Source organism: Triturus cristatus, chromosome 5_1 (assembly GCF_964204655.1).
Source record: "Triturus cristatus chromosome 5_1, aTriCri1.1, whole genome shotgun sequence".
Taxonomy (NCBI): domain Eukaryota; kingdom Metazoa; phylum Chordata; class Amphibia; order Caudata; family Salamandridae; genus Triturus; species Triturus cristatus.
In genome coordinates, this window is record NC_140587.1 from 26,797,536 (window position 1) to 26,811,827 (window position 14,292).

The 14,292-nt window shown below is 42.0% G+C and overlaps 1 protein-coding gene across 8 annotated transcripts in view; it reads right to left on the reverse strand.

The window, feature by feature from the left end:
* Positions 1–14,292, reverse strand: part of LOC146829991 (uncharacterized) — a 328,887-nt gene that overhangs the window by 84,826 nt on the left and 229,769 nt on the right. For 7 of the 8 annotated variants that reach the window (XM_085604233.1, XM_085604235.1, XM_085604231.1 and 4 more), the window contains 2 exons: positions 11,820–11,960; positions 11,067–11,207 (listed from right to left, as the gene is read on the reverse strand). In XM_085604233.1, coding sequence (XP_085460359.1) covers positions 11,067–11,207; positions 11,820–11,960 — 282 coding nt within the window. The remainder of the gene's footprint in view (positions 1–11,066; positions 11,208–11,819; positions 11,961–14,292) is intronic. The other variant, XM_085604232.1, reaches the window with a different exon arrangement.

Sequence of the window (14,292 nt, forward strand, 5' to 3'; positions counted from 1 at the left end):
GGAAAATGACCAGCCCTTGTGTGGGAATTGAATACTCTCTGCCATTTGCCAACCCCAGACAGATTTCTGGACCCCTGGGAAGAGGGCTTCCGCTCTATGGGTCCAGAAACAAAGCCCATCTTGGGATGGGGTGTCATACTTCCTCCCCCAGGATGGGCTGGGTTCACAAAAGGGGAAGCTTGAAAGCCCTGCCACCTTTGCAGGCGGTCTCTGCCATTAGCTGTCCACAGCGACCGGCTCCCTCCGGTTCTACCCCCACTCCTGGCAGAACAAATCGATGGGTAACCAAGCTAGGAGGAGAGATGTGCCAACCTCACCTCTCAGGTGGGAAAGGCGAGATGAGGCACACATCTCAGTCCCCTGCATCTTGAAGATGAGGACAGCAAACCAATGAAGAAAAGGCTCATGCTCCCCTAAGACTGCACACTGGTATACTAGGAAGTGTATCCACCCCAAGGAAGGGACCCATTGGTCCAGACCTGAACCCCCCTTTAGCGCACCTAAATTTAGTACTTAGGGGGAATCCTGAACCTTGCCTCCTGATATTTGAGGAAGAAAGAATAAGGACTAAGGAACCATGCTTTCCCAGGAAGGAGAAGAGGACTCCAACTGCTTTGGACCCTGCCCTACCCTAGTGGGGGTGATCTAAAGCATACACCAATACATTTTGGCACATTCTCACATTTACATAGAATGTTAAACCTGGGTATGCACCAAAATAGTATGTCGCTGAGGCTTAACAACAAAAAATATATATTTTGTTCGCCCCTCATGAATTTCTTTTGCTATGTGTGATGCACTCCTCATTACACATACAGCAGAGACAATACCTTTACAGATTAGGACACCTTCATGCAGATAAACATTCCTTACTGTAATGCGGACCCCTTGAAAGAATGCAGCAATTGGTGCCAAGTGCCTTCTGATCCATTTGAGCTAGATGAACATTGAGCAGGGAATTATATCCATATATTTGGGTAAAACATTGCAGCAATGCAACTGAATAATCCCAGTTCCGTGACTGGAGCTGAATGACTCAACATTCAAAGCTGTGAAGTCGAATAATCTTTGTAGTAGCCATGGATCCGAGGATCTCAAAAGTGTTTTCTAGCTCTTGCAATCTGCAGTGATATTCACTGCTTCGCCAATTTTTCTATAATTTAAAGGTTTACCAAATAAAACATGGATATTCTCCTCCAGATAATAAAAAGAATACCTCCAAGATGCTTTTTTGATATTGACTACTGATGTAAGTTACTTGTAACCTTAACAACATCTAAAACAGCTACATTTTGTAGACTTTTGTGAATTGTCTAGTCACAATAAACACATACAGCAAATTGCAATGAGTTTCCCAATATTTTCCAAGCTGCTGTGCTGTGTCGTTTGAATGTTTTAATAAAGCTGAATCAGAGGATGTATACATTTAGTTTTATGTAATGTGCTAACAGAGAAACCAAGCACCAGAACTGTTTTAATTATTAGTAGGTTCATCTTTTTTGAGCTACCAGTGTAACAGTAGGCAAGAAAATTCATGTTAGAGACAACTATAATAACAAGTTTGTTCTTTAGTCTCCACACTGTCTGCCACTTGGATGTCATAGACCTTTGCTGTCACCATCCATACTGAACCCCTAAACACAACTTATTATGACATACCACTTTGCATATTCCTTTGAATTCTAATTCAAATAAATGTGCAGATTTTTCTTTTAATGAAAATACCCTTGTAAATGATCCTAAACTTATCTTTCTTTCAGATACCCTCTATTTAACCAGACTACCGAAATCTACACTGTCATAAGAGGGAGCACCTAGCTTTGGATATTTGACACAAGTCCTACTCTTTCGCAGGTCCAAAACATAACACTCAAAAATATTTATATTTCGATATACAGTCTCAATAAGGCTGGTATTTTAGCTGTAACTAGTTGTCAACATGAAACAATCACATTTGTGATCTGAGACTAAAAAACCTTCAAAGAAGCCTATAGAGGTGATCCCAAAACCGAAGTATTCAAAGTCAAACTTTCCTCTTCCACATATATAGTATGGTGGAGGACATTGTGTCAGTAGTTTCTTATGTGGATTTGGCATGTACTCTAGAAAGAGGGGTCTTCACTGTCCAACTCTAGTCAATCATTTGATATTTCAAAATAGCCTCAACTGTATAACTGTGATCTGGAAATTGAAAATACAGACATCCTTCTGCTTAGCACATTACCGTTCGGCTGGAGAGGGCTGACACACCAGAAGGTTTCTGGTTTACTGTCTTCTTATCAGTAGCCTTTTTCATTGCACCTCTCTTTGGTGATTCCTCCAAAGCCACAATTGACTTTTTATTTTGGAACAATGGCACATTTGTCTGAAGAAAACATGTTAGATAACTTTTACTAAAAAATGGCATTTTGCAATGACAGGTTTGTAAATAAAACTGAAAATCCATGAGGTTGTGTGTAAAGTATTTATAACCCTATGTAGATCTGCCATTGTGGTGTATTTTACTTCTATGCCAAGACAGAGTTGGAATTTACATTCAATGTAGGGTGTTTGCTGCAGCAGCAGCTGTTTCTGCACCAAAGGAGATGTAAGCACCATGGAAAAAGACACTTCAATGAAAAAACAACAAATGCCCTCCTCTGCCAGTGGATGTTATATGTTAGTGAAGTGTCCATCTCAAAGTGTAGACACTTGAGATGTACTCACAAAGAGGGGGTACACTGCCAAAGACTGCTTGTCTACACTGCCGTACATGCTGGGTAAAGTATACTATGATAATCATTAACTGAATGTCCACTCCTTTCGTGCAGCAGACTGCTACAGTTATTACTCCAACAGACATAGTGGCAGGTCCATCACTCACATCAGGCGACTAATATGCAACTTCGTTTAGCATAATCTCCTCAACAATGACACTATGGTGTGATGAGCTAGAGTTGGTTATTTTCTCTAACCAAGGCAGACCGGCGACCGGGAGCAAGGAGTTAGCTGAAACTCCCCACCCCTGATTTACGGTACGAGTGGTACAGTCTCTGATAATCTCCCTATTATCTTGATTCACTCGGGGTTAGTTCTCGGCTGCCATTCGGTGACCAGACTGAGGCATAGGTCTGTGTGTCTTCCCTTTTCCAGTACATTTCCTTTTTCCCTCCCAGATCAGAGCAAGTCTTTTGACGGGACACTGTGGTGTCCCAGTGAAGATGATTGAAGGGAATATGTTATCCCTTGAGACGTTCAGGCGTCTGACTTCCCCAGACGTTTGCTTTAATATTGCATGGTATTCACCTCAAACCTTTCTCTAAATTGCTTTATGGGTATTGACTCTCAATAAGTGGTCCGATAAGATACAGAGCTTGTGTTGAATCATGAACAATTTTCACGATTCATTCATTGTGAGTTCTTTTGCTTTTCAAGCATAGTTGAATTGGATTTTTCCCGGTCACACTCATACATGCAGCGCCTATACTCGTAAGCATGCATAGACACACCTAGACTAGTGTTACCCTTAGTCACTTCGGATCCATACACATTCCCATGATTATAGGATCAGATAAAGGACTTGGCCACGGATGCCTCAAATGACCATACAGACACATACCAAGATGTGATTGTGCCTCTGTTATGCATTCACTGTTATTGTGAGGTTGTCTGACATTGAGATTTCGGACAAGCCATTGGCGTGTAGGTGTATATACTGGGTCTGCATCCGAGACCCCTTGTCAATGGTAAATTTTCATTGCATTACTTTGCAGGTGCCTCTGTCCTTACGGGTCCTTACTTGATGGGTGCAAACGCATCAAATTTCTTGCATTGAACAAGTCATAATATAAAAAATAAAAAAAATTAAAAACCCTTGGTACACAAAGCGAACCCATTAAAGGGCAGACACTCCCTCATGTGTGCAGTCAGAATGAATGACGCTGATTAAAGCAATATACAGTCCCATTGATCAATTTATATTTTCATGTTCGTAGCTGTGTTATCTTGTTGCAGGGAGGAGTTTCATCGATAAAGTGGCGCATTCTCACATTTACAAAAAGTGGTAAACGTAAGAATGTGTCAAAATAGTATGCTGCCCTGCCTTAACAACAAGAAATCTATTTATTTCTCTTTGCGACTTCCTTTTGCTTTGTATGATGCACTCCGCATTACAAATAGAAAACATACAATGCCTTTAAAGATCAGTTTAGCACTGCAAGGTATCTTTTATTCCGAAAACAACATTCCTCAATGTAATTCAGGCACTTTTATTTAATTTTAAAATGTATTTCTCCCTGTTTAAAAATGTTATTATTAAAGACGTGGACTCCATGGGGCTAATTACAAAGACAAGCTAGAGAACATAAAGTAGTACTTCTCTGGTATGCTTTTACATGCCCTTTTACATTGGCCACAAAACAGTCTTTATTTGTATAACTTTCAGTCTTTATTTGTATACAAAAAACTAAACATAGAATGCATTGAGCCTTATTTCCAATTTCATGAACAGGGAGCTGGACCATTTGGACCAAAAAACAAACATATGTAAAAGTATGTGAAAATGTAGGGCCCGATTCACAGAACTAACTTAAGACAAAATCCTAAACTTACTACCATTTTGGTATTCACAGAAGGCACTTACTCATTTTGGCATTCACAGAAGTTAGGAGTCCTAACTTTAGGACTCCTAAATGCCTTCTGTGAATACCGAAAGTCTTAAAGTTAGGATTTTTCTCAGTTTAGGAGTCCTAAAGTTAGGAGTCCTAACTATACTACTACTAAACTGAGAAAAATCCTAATTTTAAGGCTTTCGGTATTCATAGAAGGCATTTAGGAGTCCTAAAGTTAGGACTCCTAACTTTACTACTACTAAATTGAGAAAAATCCTAATTTTAAGAATTTCGGTATTCACAGAAGACATTTAGGAGTCCTAAAGTTAGGAGTCCTAACTATACTACTACTAAACTGAGAAAAATCCTAATTTTAAGAATTTCGGTATTCACATAAGGCATTTAGGAGTACTAAAGTTTGGACTCCCACCTTCTGTGAATACCGAAATGAGTAAGTGCCTTCTGTGAATACCAAAATGAGTAAGTGCCTTCTGTGAATACCAAAATGGTAGTAAGTTTAGGATTTTGTCTTAAGTTAGTTCTGTGAATCGGGCCCATACTCTTTAGTACAACGACCCATACACATAAATGCTTTTGTGAATCAGCCCAAATTGTTATATGTTTGAGTCACTAACAGATATTGAAAATGTATGTCCTCATGTTTATGTAACAAGGAACTAGTTCACATGCAACGACTGTAACATTATTAGTGAAATGGGACAACCTACAGTTTAGGGTGAGGTTTGGTAAATGTATAAAGCTAGCTGATGTGAAATGAATTCATAAACGTTTAGAAATGGGCTGTCGACAAATTATTTTTTGATTTGCACAAACCATAGTAGTTAGCATGACATTTTATTCTGCATATACGTTTCACAATTGTAAACATGTGCCTTTCGGTCTCCAAAGAGTTTTTTCTCACGCTATAGGGGGCTCAGTATGATGCCGGTTGGAAAGCCTCCGCCCAACACCAACTCTGAAATCTGGACCAACTGACTTGCGGTCTGCAGTTCTTACCACCGGATTACGATACAACCAAACACTGTTTGGTCAGATTCCCATTGTTTCCTATGGTAGCACATGTTTTTGCCCGAGAACCTGCCATAACACAGGCTTCATGTGAAAATGGGGTGTGTGTGTAAAACCCTGCACCCTATGGCAGGCACCTCATGGTGCAGAGTTTTACATGGGGTTCCTTAGGTACCCCCTCTGCAATCAACCGTAGGCCACAGGGGCCCCCAAAACTGTCTGACAGCCTTGCTCCACAGTTTGTAAATGTGAAACCTGTGGGCTTCACTGTAGAGCTGTGATTAACAAGTTACTAACTGCAACTTCTTTAGAAATTGTTCTGTTACTAGAAAATGTTGCATACCACAATTTTAGTAGGTAATCTGGTGTCACTAGTATTTCAGAAAGAGTTACAGACGGGAATTAAATGAATCCAAATACGTTTTAAACTTGTGTTGTCCAAATATATAGCACCCTTATGAATGAACCCTCAATTTTAACACAAACCCACTGACATTTTGATCAGAGAAACTGACACAGCCATTACTCTTGTTGACTGTAGCCATCGTTGGAACGCATCGAACTGTACTTACATAAGAAACAGTGTGGTAAAAAGAGGTGCTGCCGTGTATCAGTACACAACATGTATTTTTGGTTCATGGAAATGGTTCAAACAAGGCATGTCTATTACACCTATGTAATAGACCAAAAGTCTATTACACAAGTGTAATCATGGTTTGCTTTTGATATCTGCAAGACATACTATTTACATTGGACAAATACTTTACAGTTATATGCTGAACACACCAATTTCACAATGGTTGGCAGAAAAGTGAGAAGAACTGTTCCGGGCAATGTGTAGTGGGTTAAGTATATATCATATTCAGAGGCACTCAGCACTTTATATATTAAGGTGCCGATTACGATCCGGTAAAAAAATTCCTCGTACGACTCGTATCCGGTCTTTTTACCGTACGAATCGTAAAAGTGCCGTACAAACTGCCAATTACGATTCTCATGGGAAAAAGTCCATACGAATCGCATTGGGAATTATTCCCCACACGTCCTCGGGTCGGAAAATGTGTCCGACACGTCCACGGACGATCTACCGTACAAATGTGAAAAGTGAAGTCCGACCGCGGAATTACGATCCATCCCGTGCGTCCGATGTTACAACCGTATGGAAAAAACACCGTCCACACCGAACTCCCATAGCAACCATGGAGACATGTGCCCGCATACGCGCCGATACTCCCCCCAGCCCCCGTACGTTCAAGTCGTACCCCCCAACCCTCCGTACGTTCGAGTTGTACCCCCCCAGCCCCGTGAGTACGTGCCGTACCCCCCCCAGCCCCCGTGAGTACGTGCCGTACCCCCCCAGCCCCCGTGAGTACGCGCCGTACCCCCCCAGCCCCCGTGAGTACGCGCCGTACCCCCCCAGCCCCCGTGAGTACGCACCGTACCCCCCCAGCCCCCGTGAGTACACGCCGTACCCCCGTGTATGTACACCCCTGTACGTGTCGTACCCCCACCCGTGTATGTACACCCCTGTACGTGTCGAACCCCCGTGTATGTACACCCCTGTACGTTCGAGTCGTACCCCCACCCGTGTATGTACACCACTGTACGTGTCGAACCCCCCGTGTATGTACACCCCTGTACGTTCGAGTCGTACCCCCACCCGTGTATGTACACCCCTGTACGTGTCGAACCCCCCGTGTATGTACACCCCTGTACGTTCGAGTCGTACCCCCACCCGTGTATGTACACCCCTGTACATGTAGAACCCCCCCGTGTATGTACACCCCTGTACGTTCGAGTCGTACCCCCACCCGTGTATGTACACCCCTGTACGTGTCGAACCCCCCGTGTATGTACACCCCTGTACGTTCGAGTCGTACCCCCACCCGTGTATGTACGGTGCGTACCCCCAGCGCGTACGGGGGTACGACTCGAACGTACAGGGGTGTACATACACGGGGGGTTCGACACGTACAGGGGTGTACATACACGGGGGTTCGACACGTACATGGGTGTACATACATGGGGGTTCGACACGTACAGGGGTGTACATACACGGGTGGGGGTACGACTCGAACGTACAGGGGTGTACATACACGGGGGGTTCGACACGTACAGGGGTGTACATACACGGGGGGGTTCGACACGTACAGGGGTGTACATACATGGGGGGTTCGACACGTACAGGGGTGTACATACATGGGGGTTTTGACACGTACAGGGGTGTACATACACGGGTGGGGGTACGACTCAAACGTACAGGGGTGTACATACACGGGGGTTCGACACATACAGGGGTGTACATACACGGGGGGTTCGACACGTACAGGGGTGTACATACACGGGTGGGGGTACGACTCGAACGTACAGGGGTGTACATACACGGGGGTTCGACACGTACAGGGGTGTACATACACGGGGGTTTCGACACGTACAGGGGTGTACATACACGGGGGTTCGACACGTACAGGGGTGTACATACACGGGGGTTCGACACATACAGGGGTGTACATACACGGGGGTTCGACACGTACAGGGAGGTACATACACAGGGATTTGGCGCGTACTCACTGGGGCTGGGGGGGTATGGCACGTACTCACGGGGGCTGGGGGGGTACGGCGCGTACTCACGGGGGCTGGGGGGGTACGGAGCGTACTCATGGGGGCTGGGGGGGTACGGAGCGTACTCACGGGGGCTGGGGGGGTACGGCGCGTACTCACGGGGGCTGGGGGGGTACGGCGCGTACTCACGGGGGCTGGGGGGTACGGCGCGTACCGGGCCCCCTATTCTGGTCGTTTTGCGGCGTACTTCGCTTTTCCGGCACTTTTTGGGTGCCGTAAAAATATTACCGTCCTGACTGCTGTGGGTTCGAATCGTACTTCCTGGGTCGTGAAACGCTGCCTGACAGTGTCCCGACGTCACGTCGGGGCATTACCGGATCACATTCGTATGTATATTTTCATCGGACGGTGTTTTTTACGATTCGTACGTAAATGGTGTTTCCGTGCGAATCGTACTTCCATGTTTGTAAAGTTTTACAACCGGGTACGAGTCGGACGGAGAAAACGCTCTGACCGACGGTTCATACCAAGTTTTTCCAGGATCGTAATCGGCACCAAAGACTGTTCTTCAAATCCCACAGAACACAAATTGTACAGCTGTTTTATATGAACCTTACTTTCTTTAAGATTTTACTAAAGATATAGTGATTTTGTTGAAATTTGCTATCTTCTTAATATTTACTTCGGGCCACCGGAAAAAGTTGTTTGGGGGATTTTGTGTGAGAGCATTGTGGCGTACAATGCTTGGCTAGTCAAATTCCATTTATTAAAGTATGATCTTTTACGCATCCTAACACACAACAGCTTCAAAGCCCAATTAAAGTTAGAGTTTGATGTGGGAAAGAAACATTAAGCAGGAAAAGCTACAGTCCTGCAGCTGTTGTTTAGGTTCAGGTACAGTAGATGGGAATTACTTTGGGGCATATCAGCAAGGTGAGGCAATGGAATTATCGCCGCTTTTGCGGCCGTTTTCGGCCGAAAAGCAGCGATAATTTTATCGCCTAATTAGCAAGCTCACGCTAACGCGTGAAAACTCGTGTTAGCGTAGAAATTCCTAACACCCAGATTTGCATCTCTAATGAGATGCAAAGTGGGCGTTCCTGACCTGACATGACAGGAGAAATGTCGCTAAGCGACATTTCTCCTATCATCAAGCCCCATGCTATGAAGCATAGCGGCAAGAAAAGTAGTGAGAACCCCTGTTATCGCTACTTTCCTTGTGCCTGCTTCAGGACTGACTTAGCCATGATATCCTATGGAAGGTGGATATCATGACTAAGTTGTGAGTCCCTAACATCGAGCTAACGCCACATTGCGTGAGATTATCGGTGGGTTTCCAGCGATAATCTCACGTTAGGCAGTTAGCGTGAGGATTTTAATCGCTTTTGAGATAAGCGTTGCTAATAGCACGCTATCTCAGCGATAAAAATCCACGCTAGCCGGCGATAATTATCCTAGCGCTAAGCGCGCTTAGCGATAATTATCGCCGGTCATTGCTGATATGCCCTTTGATTGTTGTTCTAGTCCAATATATTTTCAAAGAGGCAAAATGCAAATCTAAGGGCTCAGTTTCTAGACTATTTGTGAGAGATGTGCAAAGGGCTTCATTTGCTCTTGAGTCAAACAAGGTGAAGCAAGGCAACACAAGTCTGAAAGTGGGATTTGCTGGCTCCGCATTACACATTCAAAAATGACAATGCCTTCAAAGATTGGTTTTGCTCGGCAAGGTGTCCCTTCATGAAGAAATAAATTCCTTAGTGTAATGAAGACACCCTTGCCTTGTAAGAAAGCCTTAGTTAAAGCCAGTCAGCACAAGGTACGGAAGAAGAATTAAGCAGCAGAAATGCACCATATCTTTGTAAAAATGGCAGATTATTGATGCCGCTATATAAAGGCAATGCAGACAGTATGTTGCCTTGCTGCACTGTGTGACATGCGTGTAAATCTGAACCTTTGATTCTGTCAGTAAAAGAAGCCAGACATATTAATTAATTTTGAGATGTATTTCTCACCTGTTTTAAATGTTACTATTAAAGACTTGAACTATGTGGGGCATAAATACAAAGACATGTCAGAGTACGTAAAGTACTACTGCTCCATTGTACTTTCATACATGCCCTACTACATTAGCCAGAAAACACTCAAGATGGGAATAAAAATGAAACATTCACTCTATATTTGTATACAGAAATTAAAAATAGAATGAATTATGCACTATTTTTTATGTAATTAATCGGAAGCTGGAATGATTTGGACTGAAAACCAAACCCACGTAAAAGTATGTGAAAACATACTCTTTATTACTAAGTCCTATACACAAAAATAATTATGAGCAGGTTCATCTTTTTCTAGTTATTCGTGTAACATCAGGCAAAACAATTCATGTTAGAGACAACTATTAGATCAAGTTTGTATTTTAGTCTCCACATTGTCTACCCCGTAGAAGTCAGGAATTTTGGTAGCACCTGAAGTTATTTTTTGTTCCTCTATCATTATTTAACCAGCCTACCAAAATCCATACAGGCACTACAGAGAGCAGCTAACTATGGCTGTTTGCCACAAGTCCTACTCTTTCTGGGGCCCAAAACTACTTGTCAACATGAAACAGATACATTTGTGATCTTAGACTAAAAAAAATCTTCAAAGAAGCCTATAGAGGTGATACCAAAACCGAAGTATTCAAAGTCAAACTTTCCTGTTCCACGTAGACAGTATGGTGGAGGACATTGTGTCAGTAGTTTCTTATGTGGATTTGGCATGTACTCTAGAAAGAGGGGTCTTCACTGTCCAAATTTAGTCAATCATTTGATATTTCTAAATAGCCTCAACTTTATAACTGTGATCTGGAAATTGAAAATACAGACATCCTTCTGCTTAGCACATTACCGTTCGCCTGGAGAGGGCTGACGCACCAGAAGGTTTCTGGTTTACTGTCTTCTTAGGAGTAGCCTTTTTCATTGCACCTCTCTTTGGTGATTCCTCCAAAGCCACAATTGACTTTTTATTTTGGAACAATGGCACATTTGTCTGAGGAAAACAAGTTTGATAACTTTTACTAAAAAAGGGCATTTAGCAATGAGCGGTCCATAAATAAAACTGCAGATTGTCTACCAAAATCCATGGGGTTGTATGTATTTTATTCATAAACCAATTGAGATCTCCTGATACACTTCAGAGATTACGTAACAGATTGTTAATCCGGACTCCACCCCTAAACACTTCTTAATATGACATACCAATTTGTATATGCCTTTAAATTCAAATAAATGTAACTGTGCATTTTTTTATTAACATAACCCTTTAATTGAACCTGAAGATATCTTTATTTTTGCTACCTTTTCCTTAAACAGCCTATGGATATCTACACTGTCACTAGTGGTAACAGATAGCTATAGCTATTTGCCACAAGTCCCACTCTTAACCGAGCCTAAAATTGTCACTGTCAAACCTCTACTAGTTGTCATCATGAAACAATCACATTTGTGCCCTGAGACTGAAAAAACTTTAAAGAAACCAGTAGAGGTGATACCAGTCCTGAAATTTCTGTACTTCCTGTACCACATAGATACTATGGTGAAGGGCATTGTGTCAGGAGTTTTTTATGTGGATTTGGCATGTACTCTCTTCTTAGCACCCTACCGTTTTGCTGGAAATGACTGAAGCGCCAGATGGTTTACGGTTTGCAGCAATCGCAGCAGCAGCCTTTTTCATTGCACCTCTCTTTGGTGATTCCTCCATAGCCACAGTTGACTCTTGATTTCGGTTCAATGGCACATTCGTCTGTGGAACACACATTTCAAAACATTTACTAAAAAATACATTTTGCCATTACAGGTACATAAATAAATCTGCAGATTGTGTATCAAAATCCACAAGGTTTTATGTATATTATTCATAACCGAATTGTAGCTCAGCTGCCACACTTCAGAGATTAAGTACCAGATGACTAACCCACCGTTGCGGTGCAATTTCCTTCTCTGCCAAGATGAAGTTGGAATCTCCGTCAAATGTAGAGTTGTCGCTACAGCAGTAGGTGTTTCTCTATCTATGCAGATTTAAGCACCATGGACAATGACACTTCAATGGGAAAACCAAAAATACCCTCCTCTACCAGTGGACACTTGAAGTGCACTCACAAAGTGGGAGTACACTGCCAATGACTAAATGTCTACTCTGCCTAATGTGCTGGGTAAAGTAGACTATAAAAGTGTTAACTAAAAGTCCAACCCCTGTGCGCAGCAGACTGCAACAGTAATGACTCCAACAGACATAGTGGCAGATCCATCACTCACATAAGACAACAAATATGGGACCACTTTTAGCATAATGTCCTCAATAATGACAACATGAGTGGACCAGCTGGAATATTGTATGTGGTGGAATACCATCCATCTAGAGCACCCAAAATTGACAATGCAACAATATTTTTTACTTTTCTTCTCCAAATGATACCAAAAGCTATTGCAAAACTGTACACATGGGTTGCTTTCAAAATCTGTGAAAAATACTATTTACATTGGAAAAATACTTTACAGTGATATGATGAGCAAACCAGTGACACAATGATTGGCAGAAAAGTGAGATGAACTGTTCCGGGCAAAGTGCAGTGGGTTAAGTATATATCATATTCAGAGGCATCCATCACTTTATATTTTAAGACTATTGTTTATATCCCACAAAACACAAATTGCACAGCTGCTTTATTTAAACCTTACTTTCTTTAAGATTTTACCAAATTCAAATTATCTTTCTCGTTGTAAAGATATTGTTGAAATTTGCAATCTTCTCAATATTTACTTCGAGCCACATGAAAAAGTTGTTTTTGAGATGTTGTGTGAGAGGATCGTGGCAGACAATACATGGTTAGTCAAAGGCCATTTATGAAAGTATGATCTTTTACGCATCCTATCACACAGCAGTTTCAAAGTCCAATTAAAGTTAGAGTATGATGTGGGAAAGAAACATTTAGCAGGAAAAGCTACCATCCTGCAGCTGTTGTTTAGGTGCAGGAACAGTAGATGGGAATCACTTTCATTGTTGTTCTAGTCCAAGATATTTTCAAAGAGACAAAATGCAAATCTAAGGGCTCAGTTTCTAGACACTTTGTGACAGATGTGCATAGGGCTTGATTTGCTCTTGAGTCAAACAAGGTGAAGCAAGGCAACACAAGTCTGAAAGTGGGATTTGCTGGCTCCGCATTACACATTCAAAAATGACAATGCCTTCAAAGATTGGTTTTGCTCGGCAAGGTGTCTCTTCATGAAGAAATAAATTCCTTAGTGTAATGAAGACACCCTTGCCTTGTAAGAAAGCCTTAGTTAAAGCCAGTCAGCACAAGGTACGGAAGAAGAATTAAGCAGCAGAAATGCACCATATCTTTGTAAAAACAGCAGATTATTGATGGCGCTATATAACGCAATGCAGACAGTATGTTGCTTTGCTGCACTGTGTGACATGCGTGTAAATCTGGACCTTTAATTCTGTCAGTAAAAGAAGCCAGACATATTAATAAATTTTAAGATGTATTTCTCACCTGTTTTAAATGGTACTATTAAAGACTTGGACTATGTGGGGCATAAATACAAAGACATGTCAGAGTACGTAAAGTACTACTGCTCCATTGTACTTTCATACATGCCCTACTACATTAGCCAGAAAACACTCAAGATCGGAATAAAAATGAAACATTCACTCTATATTTGTATACAGAAATTAAAAATAGAATGAATTATGCACTATATTTTATGTAATTAATCGGAAGCTGGAATGATTTGGACTGAAAACCAAACCCACGTAAAAGTTTGTGAAAACATACTCTTTATTACTAAGTCCTATACATAAAAATAATTATGAGCAGGTTCATCTTTTTCTAGTTATTCGTGTAACATCAGGCAAAACAATTCATGTTAGAGACAACTATTAGATCAAGTTTGTATTTTTGTCTCCACATTGTCTACCCCGTAGAAGTCAGGAATTTTGGTAGCACCTGAAGTTATTTTTTGTTCCTCTATCATTATTTAACCAGCCTACCAAAATCCATACAGGCACTAGAGAGAGCAGCTAACTATGGCTGTTTGCCACAAGTCCTACTCTTTCTGGGGCCCAAAACTAC